The following is a 22,742-nucleotide window of genomic DNA, read 5'->3' as shown; positions in this document are numbered from 1 at the left end:
CACTGCGCAAACTGAATTCTAAGTTGAACCATGGACCTAACTCAACACTTATAAAAATGTGCTATCATCAGTTGTTACAAATATTCCTCACAATGCAAGGTGTTGGTGGTGGGGTGGTATATGGGAATCCTGTATTTTATGCATGATTTTTCTCTAAACTCACAATTTTTCTAATAAAGAAAAGAAAAACAAACTCATCACTGTTTCCATATTTGAAGGTAGTTTGTTTTAACAAATATTTATAGTCTGAATAGTGGATTGTTAATCATTATTACTAGTCTTGCAACATCTCACTCAATGTATACAATCATCCAGTGAGATAGATACAACTGTTATATCTATTATACAGCCTTGGAAAGAGAGACCTAGTGCTTTCTCTTGGTCATATAGATACGAATAATTGGCAGAGATACCCCAAACACTTAACAATCCTATGGTGGTTGCTCTCTCAAAATGACAAAGTCTTTGCTTGTGAAATTCGTTATTGTTAATTTTATTTACTTCTAAAGTATGCCTCTATTATTCTAACCACTAAAGTGAATTGCCTATTTCAGTGTATCTTCAATGAGGACATTCTTAGCTCTCTTGAAAATCTATACCTATGTAACATTTCATATGTATCTCATTTTTTGCAGTTTGCGTTTCTAAAAGTTTTATAATTTTGTAGATACTTTGTTAAAATTTTGGATTGATTAAATGTTGGATTATGGTAAACTATATATACATAACTGGATTAATTTTTTAATTGTTCGATCACTGAGTTCTGTGAAGTAGTTTATTACTAATAAGGTTTCTGATTAAACAGAGGAGTAACAGTTTTTTAAAATAAGGTTTTAATCATTTGGTAAAATAAGAAATAGCTATGCTAATTATTGGATTTTAGTTATAAAGCTTTATCAAAGTGAGATCTGTAGGTATTTTGCACATCTGTAAATAATACCACATATTTAAACATTTTATTGGATTCATGTTACTATTAAAAAGCAGGTGGTGAAAATTAATGGAATATGAATTTAATTCCATGTTTTTGTTAGCACCTTCCTTTAAAAGATTTAGATTAGTTTTTTTACCAAACTGGGTTCACCTTGGGATAAACTTACCTTTTAAGACAGTTAAATTTTGTGCTATTAAAATTTTTCATAATATAAAATTTTCACATTTTGCTTTCTCTGCCCCTAATACTTTTTGCATTTTAATATATTAATATGCAGTATTACTGAGTTATGAAATTGTACAGTTATAGTGTAAATGCTATTTTAGTGTTATGCAAAATTGGCTTATTTTTACCAGACTTTAATATTTTGTCATTTTAAATAAATTTTCATTTTGCTTTTGCTTTTTGATATTCAAGTAGCTGTGCCGATGCCCTTGAGTGTTTCATGTGATTATATGCAAGAACCAAAATTGATTATATCCTTATATCACTTGTATTTTATGTAACTACTGACTTTCTGCCTTGAACAAACAATTCATTAAGTGTTTATTTGAGTGATACACTGTGGGATAAGTTAAACTGCAGGCTTCCTTACACATCTCTTGACTTTATGTTTTTTGTTCTTTCCCTAATCTTCATACATTGTGAATGAACTTAGGAGGAAGTAATCTACTTGTTTGTTTTCTGATTAGATTAAAAAATTTGGGGTGGCGGCACTGATTAATGAGAATTGAAAGAAATCAGTTTAAGTGTGTCTATAAATGAGATGAAAGAAAATATAGCTTAAATAATTTAACATAGAATTAGGAAAATAATCTGAAGCTATAATAATACCCGATAATTGCTGGTATAGTATAGAAAATCATACCATACATATCACCCAATTAAATCTCAATTTCTAAACAACCCGTGAATTCAATAGGATAGATTTCTTTTATTTTTCAGATAAAAAGTAGAAGGCTTTAGTTTAAGTAAGTATCATTAAGAGCTTTCAGGTTAGGGAATTCTTTCTTAAACAAGGAATCAAAAAGCACAAGCTATAAAAGAAAAGATTTATAAATAGAGTACTCACCCAAAATAGGGAATAGAATTAAGGATAGAAGTGCACAGAAAAGGAAATCCCAATGGTTAATAACATTTGAGATGGTTAGCCTCACTAGTTATCTGGTAATGCAAATTAAAACAGTAGTGGGAAACCGTTTGTTACCCATCACATTGACAAAAGTGAAAATATCTTACCTGCATGTCTTCAAGGTTGAGTGGGAATGGTAATTCTCATGCTGGAGGGTGGGGTAATTTGTTACAGTCATTCTGAGAGCCATTTGGTAGCATGTTCTTACTTGTAAGTGTGAGGAATTGTAAACATCCTTAATGCCTGCCAGGAGGGGAATGAATAAATAAACTGTGGTACCATATTGTAATGGAGATTATACAGCAGTTTAAAGTAATGAACTATGAGTAAAAATCATAAACATCCCGAAGAGTGAAGAATGTAAGTTGTGAAAATGATACATTCACCATAATCCTATTTATGTGACTATAAAAACACCTATAACAAGACTATATATTTTTTCATGGATATGCATGCATGTAAATACATTTAAAAGTTTCTTAGAGGGATACATTCTAAATTCATATGGTGGTAGTTTCTGGAGAAGATAAAGGGAGCTTCAACTGGATTATAGGACTGCTTATTTTTAAATAATACGGCAAATAAGGAAAAGGTTCACAATTTTTAGTTCTTGGTGGTAGGTATATGAGCATTTGTTAAATTATTTTTTCTACTTATTTTCAAAATTTCTTTAAGAAGGCGAAAAAGAAAAAAATGTTTAATTTGCTTAGGGTTACCAAAAAGTAGTAATTGGAAGAGCTCAGATTAAATTTAGAACTGACACCCAAGTCTAGAGTTTTTTCTAACATGCTGCTTCAAAATGAGAAGGGAAAAATCATGATCAAATGATAAAAAAAGACAGAATTTAGTTTTAAAGTAAGAAGAATCAGGAAAACGGTGTGTGTATGTAAAAATTTTTTGAAAGAAAGGAAACTTTATAAGAGCAGTTAAACATCATTATAATCTCCTATTAAAATCTTTAAGCATGCTGTTATCCTCTATATAGCAATTTTTGTACTTAGGAAAGAAGTTACTTTAACTTATTGTTTTAAATGTGATATATATTTCTGCTGCATGTAATGGAAGTCTAGGTGATTTGAATTTTTAATGCAAAATTCATGATATAATTTAATCCAAATGCACATTCTGACTTCAATCTAAAAAGTCAAAACTAGTTTTTCTTCCATTTGATAGTCATTTTCTTCGCAAAAACTTTACAGCCTTTTTATTTACAGCTTCTCTCCAAGATAAAATGGCAAACCCCAAAGAGAAAACTCCAATGTGTCTGGTAAATGAGTTAGCCCGTTTCAATAGAGTCCAACCCCAGTATAAACTTCTGAATGAAAGAGGGCCTGCTCATTCGAAGGTAAGGTTATGGAGAGAGGTGGTGAGACATACTTACCAAACTCTATCAGATTTATCATCTAAGGTTTTAATTGTGCTTTATTTGTGTGTGCGTGTGTGTGTGTGTGTAGAGAGTGATGGATAGCCTGAAGGCTTTTAGCTCTATAGTAATATTTTGTAATATTACACAATTTTAAAACTCATTATGGTTTTCAAAGCTCTTTCAGATACTGTACTTAAAAACCTCATGATATGGATTTTTTCTTTCCATTTTGTAAGTTAAGAAACTTAGGCACAGGAAAGTTAAATGACTTGCCTGTGGTCACACAGTTCCTTAGTGCCAAGGCCAGCTGTTGAATATGTATTCTTTGGCTTCTAAGTACACAGCTTTAAATCACAGCTTCCCTTTAAATCACAACTGCTAAAGTAAAATGGAGACAGATCAAATACAGCAAAAGTTATCTAATGAGATATTCTTTTCCAACATGATTTTTAATTCCAAGATTCAGCATTTATAAAAGTTACATATATGTTTTGTCAATAACCTTATATACACTTAAAATAGTCCTTTTTAATTGGAAAGTGATTTATAGTTATATGTCGCCACACATATGTTGAACATTTATATATATTCATTTTACATTATATCTTTATAGTTCTGTTTATCTGCTTGAAAAATCTCAGTGACACATAATTTTCCTTGGTACATTTTAATCTTGAAAGTTGAAGATTATGATAGTGATCATACATTTTTGTATACAATGAGATATGTGGAAGCAATTGATTCCTAAGGGTTCGTTAATTTTCATAAAGCAAGTGGCTTTGGGTTATTTAATTGTTCTTTTGGCACTTCTTTTAAAGAAAGGAAAAGGTGAAACTAAGATTAGTCAATTTATTCCTATTAGAAGCTTTTATGAAGGATTTTTAGGTGACAATTTAATTTGTTCATAATATCTCTTATTCTTGCATTTGCAGAGAAAATGTTTGTGGCCTTAGTCTACCTGTCCAGCCACATAACCTGACTCTTTCATAACTACTATAGCCTTCATCATGTTGAACTGTTTGCATTTCTTGAATATTTCATGCTCTTTTCACCTTTCTTCTTTGCCTGTGTTGTAGTGTTCACTCTGCCAGTCCTTTTGCCCCTAATTATTTTCAAACACTCATATAACATGTCTTCCAAACCTCTGTGAAGCCTTCTCTGATCCCTCCAGTGGGCAGTTCAGTTCCAGCTGTGCTGTAGTACAATGATCTGTGTTGGCCATTACTCTTGTGCTAGACTGATCTTATTTGGAGGGTGTGTTTTGTCTTTCTGTTTTCTGGTTCTGCTGGTATATATCTTCTTTGCCTCCTATTTGTCAATTGCAGGTATTTTTCCTTGATATAGTCCACTCAACTTGAATTTCATGTCATCACACTTAGCTACCACCTTCCCCTGTGGTGGTCATTTACCGACCTCTGGGTGATTCCACCAAACTTCTCCAGTATACCTCTTTTAAGATTTTGTGGTTTCAGTGTCTAAATTGACAACTGTTTCCAACATGCTGACCTTTCAGTTCCTTGAAGGCCTGTTATTTTTAAAAATAATTTCAAACTTACAGAAATGTCACAAAAATGATTCAAAGACAATACATGGAACTCCATGTACCCTCCAACCAGATACCCAGATTTATGTACCATTAGCATTTTGCCATATTTGTCATGTCACTGTGTATGTTTTCTAAACATTTGAGAGTTAGTTGCATACATCATGCTCCTCCAACACTTAACATTTCCATGTACGTTTCCTGAGAACAAGGACACTCACCTATGTAGCCACCTAAGTACAGCTATCAAATTTAAGAAATTTAACATTACATACAATTCATATTCCAATTTTTTCAATCATCTCAATAATTTCCTTTTCTTCAGTTATCTTGTCCTTAACTCTCCTTCAGCCACTCATTCCTGTGATCATATCCTTGATCTTATTATCAATAACTGCAATATCCAGCATAATTTCAATTTCAAGAATTCTCTCTCTGACACTTAGCTACTAAATTTCTAGTTCATTCCCTCTGGTAGTTTGACTTCAACAGTCCTTCCACACCACTGGAACTTGAAATCTATTATCTGCCTTTAAAAAAAATTTTTTTTTAAAAATTTTTTACTATTCCTCATACCCCTCAATCCTCACATAGCTCTTTACCCAGCTTAAATTCCACATGTCTTACATACACCCTCAACTCTCTTGCGCCTCTTGGTTAGATGTACTTGCCCAGCAAAATTCCAACCCCAAATCTGAACTGGCTGTATTGGCCAACCTCTATTTGTGTATTAGATTCCAGTCCCTTTCACCTACTCCAGGCCCTTCCTCCCAGCTCTGCTCTGCTCTTTTATGGTGATACTTTCCCTCTTCTAATGGATCATTGCCATCAGCATACAAACATCCTATTATTCTTGCCATCTTAAAAACTCTTGACTCCACCCCCCCCCCCATCCAGTTATAATCTCATTTCTCCTCTCTCTTTTACGGTGAAATGTCTCAAAACGGTTTTCCATACCAGCTGTTTCCAATTTTTCTTCCATTTTTCTCTCCAAACTTTTGCTGCCACTATTCCATCAAAACCAGTCTAAGGAAGTTCACTGGTAATCACCTTGTGAAATGTAACAATCTGTTGTCAGTCCTGATAGTACTTGGCCTTTGAGCTGCATTTGATACAGGTGATCACAGTGGATCACTCCTCCTTGAAATGCATTCTTTATCTGGCTTCCAAGAACTGTGCTTCCTGGCTTTCCATTATCTTACTGGCCACATCTTTTGAGTTTTCGTTTGGTATTTTTTTCTTATTTCTGGGATTTTTTTTTTTTTTGTTAGAGTGCCTCAGTGCTCAGACCTTGGACCTCTTCTCACTCTCTTAGCTTATTCCCAGAGCTTTCCTCTGTACCCTAGATCTGTATATCTGCCTACTAATCATTCCTACTTGTCTAATGGATTTTGTGAACTGAACACACTTAAAACTGAATTCTTGACCTGTTACACATCACACACCCTTAATTTTTCTTAATAGCAAGTAACCACCTTCAAATATTTTATTTTATTTATTGTTTTTCTCCTCCAACTAGAATGTAAACTTTCTGAGAGCAGGGCTTTATTTTTGTTCACTGCTTGTATGCCCAGTGTCTAGAACAGGACACAGTGTAAACACTCAGTAATATTTGTTGGTTGATGAATGAATGAAAATTGAGTTAGTTATTCGTGTAGATTTCAAGGAATGAATTTTTTGAAACACAAAAAGAAGAGGGGCTGAAGGTTCCTTCTGTCTTCAATTTCAAAAGGAGTGGATAAATGTGAAATATTGCACCCAGAAAAATAGAACCAAATTTGAGTTCAAAGAAGGTTTAAAACTAACGAAAGAGGAAGAGTAGACCAGGGACAGCACAGTCGCTACTGTCAGGGTCTTCCTTACTCTAATATTTTTTGCTAGTCTAATTGGAATTAGCTCTGTGCCTTCTGAAGACTCGAGGTATTTAGCATTTAGTTCAAGGTGATAGATGTCTCTTAACAGTTATTCCTCCTATCCGTATGTTTGGTAAAGGAAAGTTCCTTTCTTTGTAGGATTCTGGAGGAATCTAGGAGAATTGTGATTTCTCTAAGATTCTTTAGGAATTCATTGTAATTTTTGGAGGAGCTTATGCACTGACAAACTGATTTGATACCTATCTCTTCTCTTGGGCTTTAAGGAGAGTTGGAGATACCATTTGTCAACCTGTGTCTATTGCTCTGGGTGTTTTGGTCATAGACCACACCATTTGATCTGTGGTCCATTATTTTTTAAAGAGTGAAGACTAGAATAATTGACACATTCTTGAAAGAAGATAATCCTTTATAAGTTTAAGTAAGACTTTATTCTTTCATTATGGACATTAATATATTATTGGCTAAGCCTGGATTCCTTTTGTGGAAAGCAAAACCATTTTCATTCGTGTATGTCTACCAGTGGCCTTAAGTGAGGTGTAAAACGTATTTTAATGAAATAAATGATTATCTTTGGCAAGAAAAATTTAAACTTAGTCCCAATTCATTTATTTTCTTGGGACATTAACTGGTTTTATGGAAATATACATATATAAATACACATACAAATATACACATACAAACATGCATATACACACACACACACACACACACACACACACACAAATATACATACACATACACACCTACAGTACTGATTCTCAACCATAGCTGTCCATTGGAATCATTAGGGGAGCTTTAAAAAATACTTAGGCCTTATCTCACCCCCAAAATCCTAATTTAATTGGTCTGGAATGAGACCCAGTCATCAGAATATTTTAAAGCTCCTAAATCTCTCAAATGTGCAGCCAGAGTTGAGGAACAGGGGTATCGTGCCTTCAGGATGGTGCATTACTGTCTTCTCATATATACGTCTTTTTTTTTTTTTCAGTTCTTCTTTTTAAATTTTTATTGTGGTAATGTATGTACATCATAAAATTTCCCATTTTAATCACTTTTAAGCATACAGTTCAGTGGTGTTAATCACATTCACAATGTTGTGCTACCATCACCACCATCCATTACCACAACTTTCCCATCATCCCAAACAGAAACCCTGCACCATTATGCATTAATTCCCTCTTTCCCCACCTGTATTCTATATTCTTTCTTTCTGAATTTGCATATTCTAGATATTTCATTTAAGTGGAGTCAAATAATATCTGTTTTATTCCACTCAACATCCACGAACTAGCATGCATCAGAACTTCATTCCTTTTTTTTTTTTAAACTGACTATCTCAAACAATTTATTTTTTCCATAAATTACAGCAGATTCAAGGTCACCTGAATATAGTAGTGTTTTTCCTAAAATGAAACTTTTACCTGTCTAGGAAGTAATTATTTCTTTTCTATAGCATTCCTTTCTTATATTCTAGTAAGTGTTTCTAAGTAAAAGAGAAAGAGCTTGGAAATTGTGTATCACCTTCACTGTATCTTGCCTGGTGATTCATTCCTTTTTAAGGCTAATTTCCATTGTTTGTATATACCACATTTCATTTATCCACTCATCTGTTGATGGACACTTGGGTTGCTTCCACCTTTTGGCTATTGTGAATAATGCCTCATACATACTTCTTGATGGGAAATAGTGATCTCCCTTATGTTTGCATGTATTTTGAATCCTCAAAGAATTGGAACAACTTATGGCATTTTTAAATGTGACTACTAAATTAAAAACTCTGATTTTAATGTTCACCTGGCTTTTCTTTTCACTTTTTATCTCAGAAGCAATTTAATGTACCTTATTTTAATGTGTGTTGTTATGACATTGCTGTACCTCCTAGTTACCTGTACAGAGTTCTTTATTTGTCTTATGGGTTTGTTTTGATTTTCTCAAATCTTTAAAAAAAAAATTTTGTATTATAATGGAGAGTATAAGGAGGAGAGCCAGGAATGGACATAAAATGGTACTTTCTTCTTCACTATCTTTTTGTTTGGATAAGGAGTTGCCAAATAGCACGACTAACTGTTAAGAAAGCTACACTAGAGCTGACACTTTGAAAAAGTTTGCTTTGGAATAGATATCACTGAGGGAGCGGCAGTATCACCCAGTGGCCTTGAAGTCAAGTAGTCTTTTTTATTTTTATATATTCCATCCTTGATAGATTTGCCAGGCTTGATCATTGCCCTATATTTCCCAGCATGTGTGGCCTTGAGCAGCTAATTTAAAATCTCATTTTTCTCATTTATAAATTGAGAACACAAAGCTTGTTCTAGTTTGGTATAATGGAGTGATTATTTGTAAGGTCTTTAGAATTATGTTTATTATGAGTGTTTCCAAATAATTTTATCATTGTTTGTTAGTAGATAGGATTGTTTAAAAAGCTTTTGGTAGAGTATCTATTGAGTATTTATTGTGGAAGTCATTTCTCTGCTCCAGGACTGAAAACACACACACACACACACACACACACGCACACACACACATCCCATATCCTGTCCTTGGGAGCTCAGTCTCATGGCCTTCGTTACAAAAACCATCAATCTCCTCTAAATATTTGTTTTATTACAGAAAGTTTTAAAATACAGTAAAGTGGAACTTTAAACAATTGCTGATATTGTGTCATTTTTGTAAGACCTCCTCTACCTTCACTTTTTTCCCCTGGAGTATTTTAAAGAATTGTATCAATGTACCCATAAATGCTTTGAAATGCCTCTAACTAATAAAGACCTTAAAAAAAATCTACCTACCTACCATTATCACACCTAAAAGATTAATAATCCTTAATATAATCTGATACGTAGTCCATGTTCACTTTTTTTTTTTAATTGAGATTGTTCATATATTATAAAATTATCCAAAGATCCAAAGTATACAATCAACAGCCCCTGGTACCATCATACAGCTGTGCATGCATCAACACAATTTTTTTTTTTCAATTTTTAGAACATTTTCATTACTCCAGAAAAGAAATGAAGACACACAAAAAAAGGAAACACAAATCTTCCCATACCCCTAACCACCTCCCCATTGTTGACTCACAGTATTGGTATAGTACATTTGTTACTGTTGATGAAAGAATGTTAAAATACTACTAACTGTAGTGTGTAGTTTGCAATAGGTATATTTTTTCCCTATATGCCCCTCTATTATTAACTTCTAGTTATAGTGTCATACATTTGTTCTAGTTCATGAAAGAGATTTCTAATATTTGTACAGTTAATCATGGACATTGCCCACCACAAGGTTCACTGTTTTATACATTGCCATCTTTTAACGTCCAGCTTTCCTTCTGGTGACATACATAACTCTGAGCTCCCCCTTTCCACCACATTCACGCACCATTCAGCACTGTTAGTTATTCTCATAATGTGCTACCATCACTTCTGTTCATTTCCAGACATTTAAGTTCAACCTAGTTGAACATTCTGCTCATAATAAGCAACTGCTCCCCATTCTTTAGCCTCTTTCTATATCCTGGTAACTTATATTTCATGTCTATGAGTTTACATATTATAATTTGTTGATATCAGTGAGACCCTGCAATATTTGTTCTTATGTGTCTGACTTATTTCACTCAATATAGTGCCCTCAAGGTTTCTTCATCTATTTTTTTAAGATGGTTTTGTTCACATACCATACATTACGTCCTAAGTAAACAATTGATGGTTCCCTGTATAGTCACATATTTATGTATTCACCACCATCACCACTATCTATATAAGGACATTTCCACTTCTTCCACAAAGCAGGAGGAAGAGTCAAAGAAGGTAGAGAGACAAAAGAAAAAGAAAAACGAAAGAGAAAACAGTAACGACAGTAACAACAGACAGCTAGGAAGCAACAAAAGGAAAGATAGCGTTAAACGAAAGTAGAATAAAGAGTCAGACAACATTACCAATGCCAACGGTCCCATACCCCTCCCTTATGTCTCCCTCTTATATGCATTTAGCTTTGGTATATTGCCTTTGTTACATTAAAGGAAGCATAACACGTTTCTGTTAATCATAGTCTCTAGTTTACATTGATTGTATTTCCCCCCCAATACCTCCCTATTTTTATCACCTTGCAAGGTTGACACTCATTTTTTCTACCTCATGAAAAAACATATTTGTACATTTTATCACAGTTGTTGAGTATTCTAGGTTTCACTGAGTTATACAGTCCTAGTCTTTGTCTTTTCTCTTTCTTTCTGGTGTCCCACATGCTCCTAACCTTTGTGTTTCAACCATACTCACAGTCATCTTTGTTCAGTTTACTTACATTGCTGTGCTACCATCACCCAAAATTGTGTTCCAAACCTCTCACTCCTGTCTTTTCCTATCAGTCTGTAGTGCTCCCTTTAGTGTTTCCTGTAGAGCAAGTATCTTGTTCACAAACTCTCTCATTGTCTGTTTATCAGAGAATATTTTAATCTCTCCCTCATATTTGGAGGACAGTTTTGCCAGATACAGGATACTTGGTTGGCAGTTTTTCTCTTTCAGTATCTTAAATATATCACTCCACTTCCTTCTTGCCTCCGTGGTTTGTGCTTAGAAATCCGCACATAGTCTTAATCAAGCTTCCTTTGTATGTGATGGATTGCTTTTCTCTTGCTGCTTTCAGTATTCTCTCTTTATCTTTGATGTTTGATAATCTGCTTATTAAGTGTCTTGGAGTAGGCCTATTCAGATTTATTCTGTTTGGGGTATGCTGTGCTTCTTGAATCTGTAATTTTATGTCTTTCGTAAGAGAAGGGAAATTTTCATTGATTATTTCCTCTATTATTGCTTCTGCCCCTTTTTCCTTCTCTTCTCCTTCTGGGACACCCATGAAATATATATTCATGCATTTCATGTTGTCATTTAATTCCCTGAGACGTTGCTCATATTTTTCCATTCTTTTCCCTATCTGTTCTTTTGTGTGTAGGATTTCAAGTATCTTCTTCTCCAGTTCCTGAGTGTTTTCTTCTGCATCTTGATATCTACTGTTGTATGTTACCATTGTGTCTTTCGTCTCTTGTATTGTGCCTTTCATTTCCATAGATTCTGCCAGTTGTTTTCTTGAACTTTCGATTTCTACCTTATGTATGCCCAGAGTTTTCTTTATAGCCTTCATCTCTTTTGCCATATCTTCTCTAAACCTTTTGAGTTGATTTAGGATTAGTTGTTTCAATTCCTGTATCTCAGTTGAAGTGTAAGTTTGTTCCTTTGACTGGGCCATAACTTTGTTTTTCTTAGTGTAGGTTGTAGTTTTCTGTTGTCTAGGCATCTGGTTTTCTTGGTTACCCCAATCAGGTTTTCCTAGACCAGAACAGGCTCAGATCCCAGAAGGAGGAAATATTCAGTATCTGGTTTTCCTGAGGGTGTGTCTTAGAAGATTGAGACACCTTTTGAGGCCTCAAGCTGCTGTGCTTTTCCTAGCCTGCCCAGCAAGTGGTGCCTGTCAGTCTGTAGCTCCTGACTGGTGTAAGGAGGTGTGGCCTGTGGCTTTTTTCCCCCAGGCTTTGGGGTCTGGTTCTGAATGGAAGGCAGGTAGTAGAGCTGGGCACCACCTCTTTCCTCTTAGGGAAGATACACCCTTAGGGAGTTTTCATTTGCATTTAAATGGGTTCTTTGTCTCTCTGACTCTGCTATCTCTACTCTTGTTCTGTGTCAGAGCACTATGAACTGAAAATGGCTGAGGCTTTCTCCACTGAGCTGCTCAGGTTGAGAGGGAGAAAAAGGGACAGAAAGCCCCTTTTCAGGGCCAGCCCACAGCTCCCAGTTTCACCCGCTGGCCAGAGACAGCACCCTGTCTTCTGGGCTCCCCCTCCTGGCACAGAGAAGTCCCCTGGCCCTTCAAGGTCAGTCATCACTAAAAGTCTCTGTCTGCTTGTTGGGGATTTACAGCTTGCATTGAGCAGTCCATGTTTGCCAATTAAAACCCCAGTTGTAGCTGGACTGCGGAGTATTTGCTTGTTCAGAGAGTACTGCTCTCTATCCCAACAAGGCTTTGCAGTTTGGGCTGCCATGGGGGGAGAGGGCTCCTGGCTCACGTCCGCAGTTTCTACTTACAGATTCCATGCTGCGATCACAGGCATTCCTCCCAATCCAGGTTGGTGTATGATGTGTAGACAGTCACAGTTGTCCCCCAGCAGTTATTTCATATCATTTACTAGTTGTTCCTGGTTGTTTTATCAGTTGCTCCAGGGGGACTAACTAACTTCCACTCCTCTCTATGCCACCATCTTTTTCCATCCTCCCATGTTCACCTTTTGTTGTAATGGCTCAAAGTTGTCTCTTTACAGTTGTCTTGTTTAAATGGGATCTAAACGAGAATCACATTGCATTTGGTAATTATATCTCTTAGGTGTCTTTTATATAATAATATCCTCCTCCTTGTCCACATGACAGATTTGTTGGAGAAACAGAGTCATTTAGCCTGTTAAATGTTCCACATCCCAGATTTGCCTGATGGTTGTGGGTAAGGATTTCTTCAACTAGGTGAATGTGATCAGATGAGACCACAGATTTTGAGATGTAGGATGTGTCTTCTGAACACATTATTTTCAGACAAGATTGAAATCATGATTTTCTGTTATATGTACATTTCCAGTAAAAATAAGGGATAGAGAAACATGGAGAATGGAAGGGAAGTCTGGGAAAGAATGATAGGAGAGAATATAAATGATAGGAGAAAACTTTTTTGAAATAGTGGAAACATTTCTTTCTTTGAGATAAGCCCAAATGGTCAGATTCAAAGATTTTATTTTAGGTAAGAAATATTTGTCATACCCTAATTACTTTACCTGATGATTACATTCCCAAATAATTGTTTTATTTCATAAGTTTGTTGAGAAAAACATATATTTTTTCTCTTTAATTATTTGTAAAATGAAATGGATAAAATATGTAAAGTACTCTTACTGCTGATTTGTTACAGTAAATTATAAAATTATTTGTTTTGGGGCCTGTCTCTTCACTAGACTATCCATCCACAAGGGAAGGAACACTGTCTTAAATGTTTAGCACAGAGATTTTTATCTTATAGGCATTTCTTTAAATGCAGTTTTATTGAGATATATTCACACACCATATAATCCATCTGAAATCTACAATCAGTGGCTCACAGTATCATCTCATAGTTGTTCATTCATCACCATGATCAATTTTAGAAACTTTTCATTAGTCCAGAAAAAGAAATAAAAAGAAAAAAGAAAACACAAAATATCCCATACCCCTTATCCCCCCATATATATATATAAACAGTTTTATTGACACCATACAGCTCATCCTAGGTATACTATCAATTGCTCTTGGCGTGATTGCATAGTTATGCATTCACCACCACTATCAATAGGAGAACAGCCTCGTTTCTTCCAAAAAAAAAAAAAAAAAATTCCATACCCCTTAAATCCTTCTATTATTGACATTTAGCTTTGGTATGGTGCCTTTGTTACATTTAATGAACAAATATTACAATGTTACTGTTGACTATAGACCATAGTTTGCATTTAATTGTATTTTTTCCCATATACCACCCTATTATTAACACTTTGTAATAGGGACGTACGTTTATTTTAGTTTATGTAAGAACTTTATTGTATTTGCACAATTAACTACCATCTATTGCTATCTCTGGGTTTCACTAAGTTATACAGTCCCAGTTTTTTTCCTCTAGCTTTCCTTCTGTGACATACATGACCCTAGCCTTTCTCTTTCAACCATATTCACACTCAGCTTTGTTAATTACACTTACAGTGTTGTGTTCCCATCACACAATATTGTGCTATCCATTTCCAAACATTTACAATCAACTTTGTTAAACATACTCTACTCCTTAAGCATCGATTGCACAACTCTGCCCTCTTTCTATCTCCTGATCACCTGTGCTCTCGAATTTAACTCAGAGTTTGCTCAATATAGTTAGTTCATATTAATGAGACCGTGCAACATTGCTGGGTTCTGCTGGTTAATATTTTAAGGATATTTACATCTGTCTTTAGGAGGGATCCTGATCTGTAGGTTTTGTTTGCTTTTTTCCCTAGTGGTATCTTAGTTTTATTTTGGTATCATGCTATTGCTGGCTTTATAGAATAAGTAGGGAAGTATTTTCTCTTCTTCAATTTTTTGAAAGACTTTTGGTAAAATTGGTATCATTTCTTCCTTAAATATTTGGTAGAATTCATCACTTTAGCCACCTGGGCCTGGAGTTTTCTTTGTGGCTGAATCTTTAAGTACAAATTCAATTTCTTTAATATATATTGGATTATTCAGGAGACCTATTTCTTCTGGAATGAGCTGTGGTAATTTGTGTCTTTCAAGGAGTTTATGAGTTTATTGGCATAAAATTGAACAAAATGCTCCTTTATTATCCTTTTGATATCTGTAGAAGCTATAGTATAGAGGTCACTTCTCCCAGTTCTGATATTTGTAATTTGTGTCTTCTCTCTTGTTTTCCTACTCAGTTTAGATAGAGGCTGTTCTAGTTTGCTAATGCTGCCAGAATGCAAAACACCAGAAATGGATTGGCTTTTATAAAGGGGGTTTATTTGGTTACAAAGTTACAGTCTTAAGGCTACAAAGTATCCAAGGTAACACATTAACAATCGAGTACCTTCACTGGAGGATGGCCAATAGTGTCTGGAAAACCTCTTTTAGCTAGGAAGGCACGTGGCTGGCATTTGCCCCAGAGTTCTGGTTTCAAAATAGCTTTCTCCCAGGACTTTCCTCTCTAGGCTGCAGCTCTTCAAAAATGTCACTCTTAGTTGCTCTTGGGGCATTTGTCCTCGGAGAACCGGAGCAAAAGTCTGCTTTCAACAGCCTTCTTCAAACTGTCTCTCATCTGCAGCTACTCTCTCAGCTTCTGTGCATTCTTCAAAGTGTCCCTCTTGGCTGTAGCAAGCCTGCTCCTTCTGTCTGAGCTTATATAGTGCTCCAGTAATTTAATTCAGACCTACCCTGAATGGGTGGGGCAGCACCTCCATGGAAATTATCCAACCAAATGTCTTTTCCACAGTTTGATTGAATCACATCTCCATGGAAACACCCAAAGGATTCCAAAATCTAATCAACACTAATACATCTGCCTACACAAGATTGCATCACAGATAATGGCATTTTGGGGGCACAGTACATGCAGACTGGCACAGAGGCATACCAATTTTATTGGTCTTCACAAAGAATCAACTGTTAGTTTCATTAATTTTCTTTTCTCTATTGTTTTTGGTACTCTGTTTCATTGATGTCTACTTTGATCTTTATTATTTCTTATTTTCCTGCTTTCTTTGCATTTAATTTTCTTTTCTTTATTTTTGTTTTCTTATGTTTGAATCTGAAGTTCTTTATTTGAGACCTTTCTTCTTTTCTGATATAGTCATCTACTACTATAAATTCCACGCGCCTTCCCTGAAGCTCTAGTCTAGCGATATCTTCTCATATGTTGTGCTTTCATCTTTCTTCAGTTTAAAATGCTTTCTAATTTTGCTCTTGATTTCATTTTTACCTGTGGTTTATTTAGAAATATGTTATTTAGTTTCCAAATATTTGGGGGATTTTCTAGAAATTTTTCTATTGGTTTTTGATTTATTTCTATTGTGGTCAGAGAGCATACTTTGTATGATTTCAATACTTTAAGTTTATTGAAACTTTGTTTTTTGGCCTAGAATTTGTTTCATCTTGGTAAATGTTCCATGAAAACTTGAGAACAATTGCATATTCTGTTCTTCTGAGGTTGGATATTCTATAAATGTCAATCAGGTCAGGTTGGTTGATAGTGTTATTCAAGTCTTCTATATCCTTGGTGATTTTCTGTCTACCTGTTGGAAGAAAATTAATGATTAAGAGAGGAATATTGAAATCTCTGATTTTATTGTGGATTTTTTATTTCTCCATATTTCTATCAGTTTTTGCTTAATGTATTTTGAGCATGTATTATTTGGTGCATAAATATTTAGGACTGTTATATCCTCTTGATAAGTTGACCCCTTAATCCTTATGAAATGACCTTATATATCACTGGTAATATTCTTTACTCTGAAATCTACTTTATCTGATATTAATATAGCCACTCCAGCTTTCTTTTCGTATTAGCATGGTATTTTTTTTTTATCCTATTACTTTTAAACTGCATGTATCTTTATATTTGAAATGTATTTCTTGTAGGCAGCAAGTAGTTGAGTCGATCTTTAATCCAATTTGACAAATCGGGGCATTTACACCATTCTATTTTGATTTTCACAACCATCCTATGTGTTCTTAGTAGCCCCATTTCACTAAAGAGGTGAGAAAATTGAAACCTGGAAAGAATAAGTCAATTCCCCAACTTCGCACAGAGTAAATTGTGGAGCTTAATTTAAACTCAGTGTGACCCCAGAATTTCTGCTCAAATTTCCTAAACTTTTTATTGCATTGGGATGCTGTCTTATTTTCCCAGCTGCAATCACAAATACAATGAAATATGTTGACTTAAACAACAGGAGCTTATTGTCTCATGGTTCTGAGGTCTGGAGAAATCTAAAATCAAGATGCCGGCAAGGTGAGGTCTTCTCCCTGAAGACTGTGCCGTTCTGGGGCTGGCTGCTGCTGAGACTTGGGTTCTTGGCTTTTCCATCACATAGCAATGCACATGGCAGTACAGTTTCCTTTCTCTTCTGGGGTCCATTGATGTCCAGCTTCTTCCCTTGGCTTTTTCTCTTTCTGCTTATAAAGGACTGCAGTATTGCAGATTAAAGCCCAGCATGATTGAGTTGGCCATGCCTTCATCTCCAAAAGGTCCTGTTTACAATGGGTTCACACCCACAGGGATGGATTATGATTAAGAACATGTTTTTTCTAGGATGCATAATTCATCCTACCACAGATTCTTAAGAAAGTTTTTAGAAAAGCAAAGGACTGATTTGGAGACATTGTTTTTTACAGAGTGTTAAAGTTGATGGTCTGAATGTGAGGGAAGGACTGACGTAAAGGGAATTACTCAAATGATCTTGTAGTAGTTTAGGAGAGAGATACTGATGCTCCCCAATAAGACCCTGGAAAAGTGTATAAAGAGGGGAGGCAGATCTGTGAAACAGTTTTGAAGTTGGATTACTAGTTTGATAACTGGATATAGGAGAGAATGGAGAGAGAAATGGAGGAGATGTGCAAGGCCACTACAAGGTTTCTGGCCTGTGAGGGAGAATGGTGATACCAGGAAGCTGAGGAGGCAGGGAAGAGTGGAGAGGTGAGGTAAATGAAGTATTGTAAGCCTGCATTCATGAAGGCCTTCAACAAATGTGGTGAAAATAGAAATTGCAAGGAAAAGGGGTTGAGATGTTAAATAAGGCTTAGCTCGACAAGGTTAAACAAAGGAGCCATTGAACCTGAGATATGTTACTGAGATAATAATAGAACATTCTGGAGTATGAACTGATTGAGGGGTGGGTGGAGACGATGTTTTATATGACTCTATACTTCCTGACTTTGTGGAAAGACCCAGTAGGCAGTTAGATTTATGTGACTGGTATTTAAGAGAGGTCAGGTCCATGAACACGGAGAGTAAATTTAATGTATTTTCCTGATGTCATCTTAAGATCACAATCTCAAAGTTTAATATTCATTCACATGGATATTTCTGTTTTCTAACATGAAATATATACAAAATGTAAACCTTTAATTTTTGTTCTCTTTGAGGCAAATGCCATAATTTTGAAAAAAAGAGCTGATTATTGAAAAATCATTTAAAATCAAGAAAAGTATTAAAGTATATCATAGGTATATATTTTAAAACTGAATATAATAAAATAAAAAATAATCATTTAACATGTGTCTGTTATTTTGAATTTCCAATGTTTATACATTTTCCCCAACTTGCTGTTTTAAACAAAATAAAAACCTATAGAAAAAATTGAAAGAGTAGTACATGTATATCTTTCAGATTCACTAATCATTAATATAGTGCCACATTTGCTTTACCTTTTGCTCTCTCTGTATAGACATATAATTTCTCCTTGAACAATCTGGAATTGAATTGCAGATATCATGACCCTTCACCCTAAAGTACTTACATTTCTATCTTTTAAGATCAAAGACATTCTTCTGGATAACCACAATACTGTCATTACTCAAGAAATTTAACCTTTATCAATAATATTATTTAATATATAGTCCATAGTCAAAATTTCCCAGTTGTTCCTAAAATGTACTTCATAGCATGTTTTTTTCTTCCAATACAAATCCAATCAAGGATCATGCATTGTATTTGATTATCAGGTCTTTTCACATCTCTTCAGTGTCCTTTAATCTGTAACATCCCTCTGCCATTTTTTCCCATTTCATGACATTGACATTTTTGAAGAGTCTAGGCCAGTTTTCTTACCTGCTTGTTTCCCTATGACTAGAATCAGGTTAAACATTTTTGTCATGAAGTCTACATTGTTGATGTTGTTTACTTTTCAGGAGGCACAGAATGGTATTTGTCCGATTTTGGTGATGCCAACTTTGATCATGTGACTAAGGTGCTTTCTTCCTGATCTCCTTCTTGTAGATACCTTTTTCCCTTTACAATTAACAAGTATTTCTGGGTTAATACTTTGTATTCTTATACATTAATGAGCAATCTTTGAAGTAAAATGTTGGATTATGTACATATACTATTAGCTGATCCTAAATTTTTAAAGATGAACAACAAGATTTTGGGTTCAGAAATATGGTGTGAATGGAATGTAGGTGTGTGAGGAAAAGGGTGAGTGTGAAATGGGGATGGTAGGTAGAGCCTTTGTGCCATGGTAAATGGGGAACTGTTGAAGGTTTTTTTAACTTGGTATTGGTTGGGGTGATACAATTGGGTTTGAATTTTAGAAAGATAGTTTTAGTAGCAATCAGTTGTGAGATTATTTTGTCTAAGCAAAAGGTGATGAAAGGCTAGATCCAGTGCAGTGTTAGTGGCAGGGAGAGAAGGAGAGAGATCTGAGAAATATTTATGAGGTTAAAATTGATGGAATTTGGTGAAGGTTAAATGTTGGGAGGAATGGTTGAGAGAGCTTTTTGGTGGTAGAATATTTAATAGGATTGCCTGATTCATTGATTATACTGTGCAAAGTTTAAAGTTTAAAGAATTAGGTTTGTATAACAGCGTTCTAGATATGGGGCCTTTTCGTTTCTCTTACAGTTTCTCTTATTCTTGGTACATATTCTGCTTTCTTGAGGACTGTTTGAATGACATTAGCAATATGATTTTACTTAGGGAAGAGATTTCTTCTTGATTTATTCTACCCAAATGGTAGGCTTAGACCTGCTGTTAAGCCTTTGGATAGAGTAGAAAGAATTTGGCACAATCTCTTAAGATTCTTCCATTAGACAGAATAAGGTTTTTGCACCTTTAGCTCTAAAATTCTGATTCTATGATGTATTTATTTTTGTCTCAGACAGCACATTTTATTTCCTGAAAAAAATTTTTTAATTTTTAATTTTGGAATAATTTTAAATTTATAAGATAGTTGCAAAAATGATACAAAATCCTTACAGAGAACTCCAACATACTCCAATAGGCTCCAGACCCAGCAACTTAAAACATTCCACCATATTTGCTATATCATTCTTTATATCTACCTATTCATCTGTCTTTCTGTTTATCCATCTGTCTATTTATCTAGCTATCTAATATAACTATCTGATTATTTATCTATTTTCTAAACATTTGAGAGTAGGTTATATTATGCTCCTTGAACACTTAATTCTTCCATGTGCATTTCCTTAGAACAAAGATATGGACCTATGTAACATCCTTAAGTACAGCTCTCATGTTCAAGCAATTTAACATTGATATAAAGCTTACAGTCCATATTCCAGTTTTTTCATATGTTCCTGTAAAGTCCTTTTGGGCTTTTTCTCCCCCATTACTAGTTCCAATCCAGGATCATGGATTGCATTCAATTGTCATTGTTTATCTTCAGTCACTTTAAAAAAAATTGGAGAAACAGATATATATACCCACACATATATATACATATATACACACATACACACACGCATATATATATAACATAAATTTTCCCATTACAATCACTCTCAAGCATTCCTTTCAGTGGACTTATTCACATTCACTGTGTTGTGCTACCCTCACCACTATCCATTACCAGAACTTTCCTATGACCCCAAACAGAAACCTTACACCCATTATTCATTGACTCCCTGTTCCTTCTTCTCACTGCTCTTGGTAACTTGTACTCTACTTTCTGTCTTTGTGAATTTGCATAGTTTATTTAATTCATATAAGTGAGATCATACAGTATTTGTCCTTTTGTGTCTGACTTACTTCACTCACCATGTCTTCAAAGTTCATCCATGTTGTAGCATGTATCAGAGCTTCATTCCTTTTTGCAGCGGAGTAATAGTTCATGGTATGTATATACCACAATTTTTTATCCATTCATCTGTTAATGGACACTTGGGTTGCTTCTTCCTTTTGGCTATTGTGAATAATGCTGCTATGAATATTGATGTACAGGTATCTGCTTGAGCCCCTGCTTTTAGTTCTTTTGGGTATATACCTAGAAGTGGGATTTCCAGGTTTTATGGTAATTCTGTAAACTTTTTGTGGAACCGCCAAACTATTTTCCATAGTGGCTGCACTATCTTACATTCCCACCAACAGTATACTAGATTCATATTTCTCTGCACCCTTGCTAGCACTTGTTATTTTCTGTTGTTGTTGTCTTTTTATATAGCCATTCTAGTGGGTGTGAGGTGGGGCCTCATTGTGGTTTCTATTTGCATTTCCCTAATGGCTGATGATGTTGAGCATCTTATTGTGCTTATTGGCCATTTGTATATCTTCTTTACAGAAATATCTATTCAAGTAATTTGTCCATTTTTTAAGTGGGCTGTTTGTGTTTTGTTAGTTGTAGCAGTTCTTTATATATTCTGGTTATAAATCCTTATCAGAGATTTGTTTCCAAATATTTTCTCCCATTCTGTTGGTTGTCTTTTTACTTTCTTGATAATGTTCTTGGTTGCACAAAATGGAAAAATCTTTAATGCTTTCTTTGTCTATTTATGTTTTCTAAGATGTTCTCAGTACAGCTGAGTCTTGGTGACCAGACATGGGAATCAGAAGGGAGCAGTATAAAGAAGGCCCAACAAGCTGTTGCTAATAAAGCTTTGTCTGAATCTACGCTTCCCAAACCAGTTCAGAAACCACCCAAAAGTAATGTTAATAATAACCCAGGTATGGCAGTGACTCGTTTCCTTCTGTTGTGTTATGTAGCCATTTTTGTATGTGCTGTTCTTTTAAGTTTTGCTTTCTTGGGTACAATAAAGGTTCCTTATTTACTTTTAAACACACTTAGATACAAAGCACAGAAAGTATGACTGAGTTTTTTTTTTATATAAAGACAGAAATTGACAATTTCTTTTATTAAATAAATAATATATAATTTTAATAAAGTAGTTATTTTTTTTCAGTTTAATAAAATATATTTATAAAATTAGTCTTAAATATAGTATTCTTTTTTTTGTTGGTATAAAATTTTTTAAATGGTTGACATTCAATTTAGAACATTTAAAAGAAGTTTATTAAGAAAACCATAAATCCAAAGAGCAAACTGTGTGTAAATATACAGATAGGCAAATGATCATTTCAATTTTAAGATGCTAAAAATAATTTTTAAAAATTGTTCTGATTGCCTGCAATATCAGCAACGTTATATGTTCAGTTATTTATTTGAAATAGAGCAAACTGTATTGGACATAGAGTATTAACAGATAACATCAAGTTAAAAAGTCTCTAAGTTTAGTAGCAGCCATACATCATTTACTCATTCATTTATTAATTTATTAATTCAAGTGATTACCATAGGGTCAGCATTGCCTTATGTATTTTTGTGGATTAATAAAAAGATATTGGGCCTGTAAACA

General features: G+C 34.6%; 1 protein-coding gene across 14 annotated transcripts in view; it reads left to right on the top strand.

Annotated features, from left to right (window-relative positions):
• STAU2 (staufen double-stranded RNA binding protein 2) overlaps positions 1 to 22,742 on the top strand; it is a 368,399-nt gene that overhangs the window by 38,494 nt on the left and 307,163 nt on the right. For 8 of the 14 annotated variants that reach the window (XM_037802429.1, XM_037802417.1, XM_037802415.1 and 5 more), the window contains 2 exons: positions 3,281 to 3,411; positions 21,894 to 22,053. The exons of 1 other annotated variant lie outside the window; for it this stretch is intronic. In XM_037802429.1, the coding sequence (XP_037658357.1) occupies positions 3,298 to 3,411; positions 21,894 to 22,053 (274 nt within the window). In that variant the 5' untranslated portion in view covers positions 3,281 to 3,297. The remainder of the gene's footprint in view (positions 1 to 3,280; positions 3,412 to 21,893; positions 22,054 to 22,742) is intronic. 5 more of the 14 variants (XM_037802424.1, XM_037802423.1, XM_037802421.1 and 2 more) reach the window with 1 other exon arrangement.

This window comes from Choloepus didactylus, chromosome 14 (assembly GCF_015220235.1).
Source record: "Choloepus didactylus isolate mChoDid1 chromosome 14, mChoDid1.pri, whole genome shotgun sequence".
Classification (NCBI taxonomy): Eukaryota; Metazoa; Chordata; class Mammalia; order Pilosa; family Megalonychidae; genus Choloepus; species Choloepus didactylus.
This window is presented reverse-complemented; position numbering and strand designations above follow the sequence as displayed.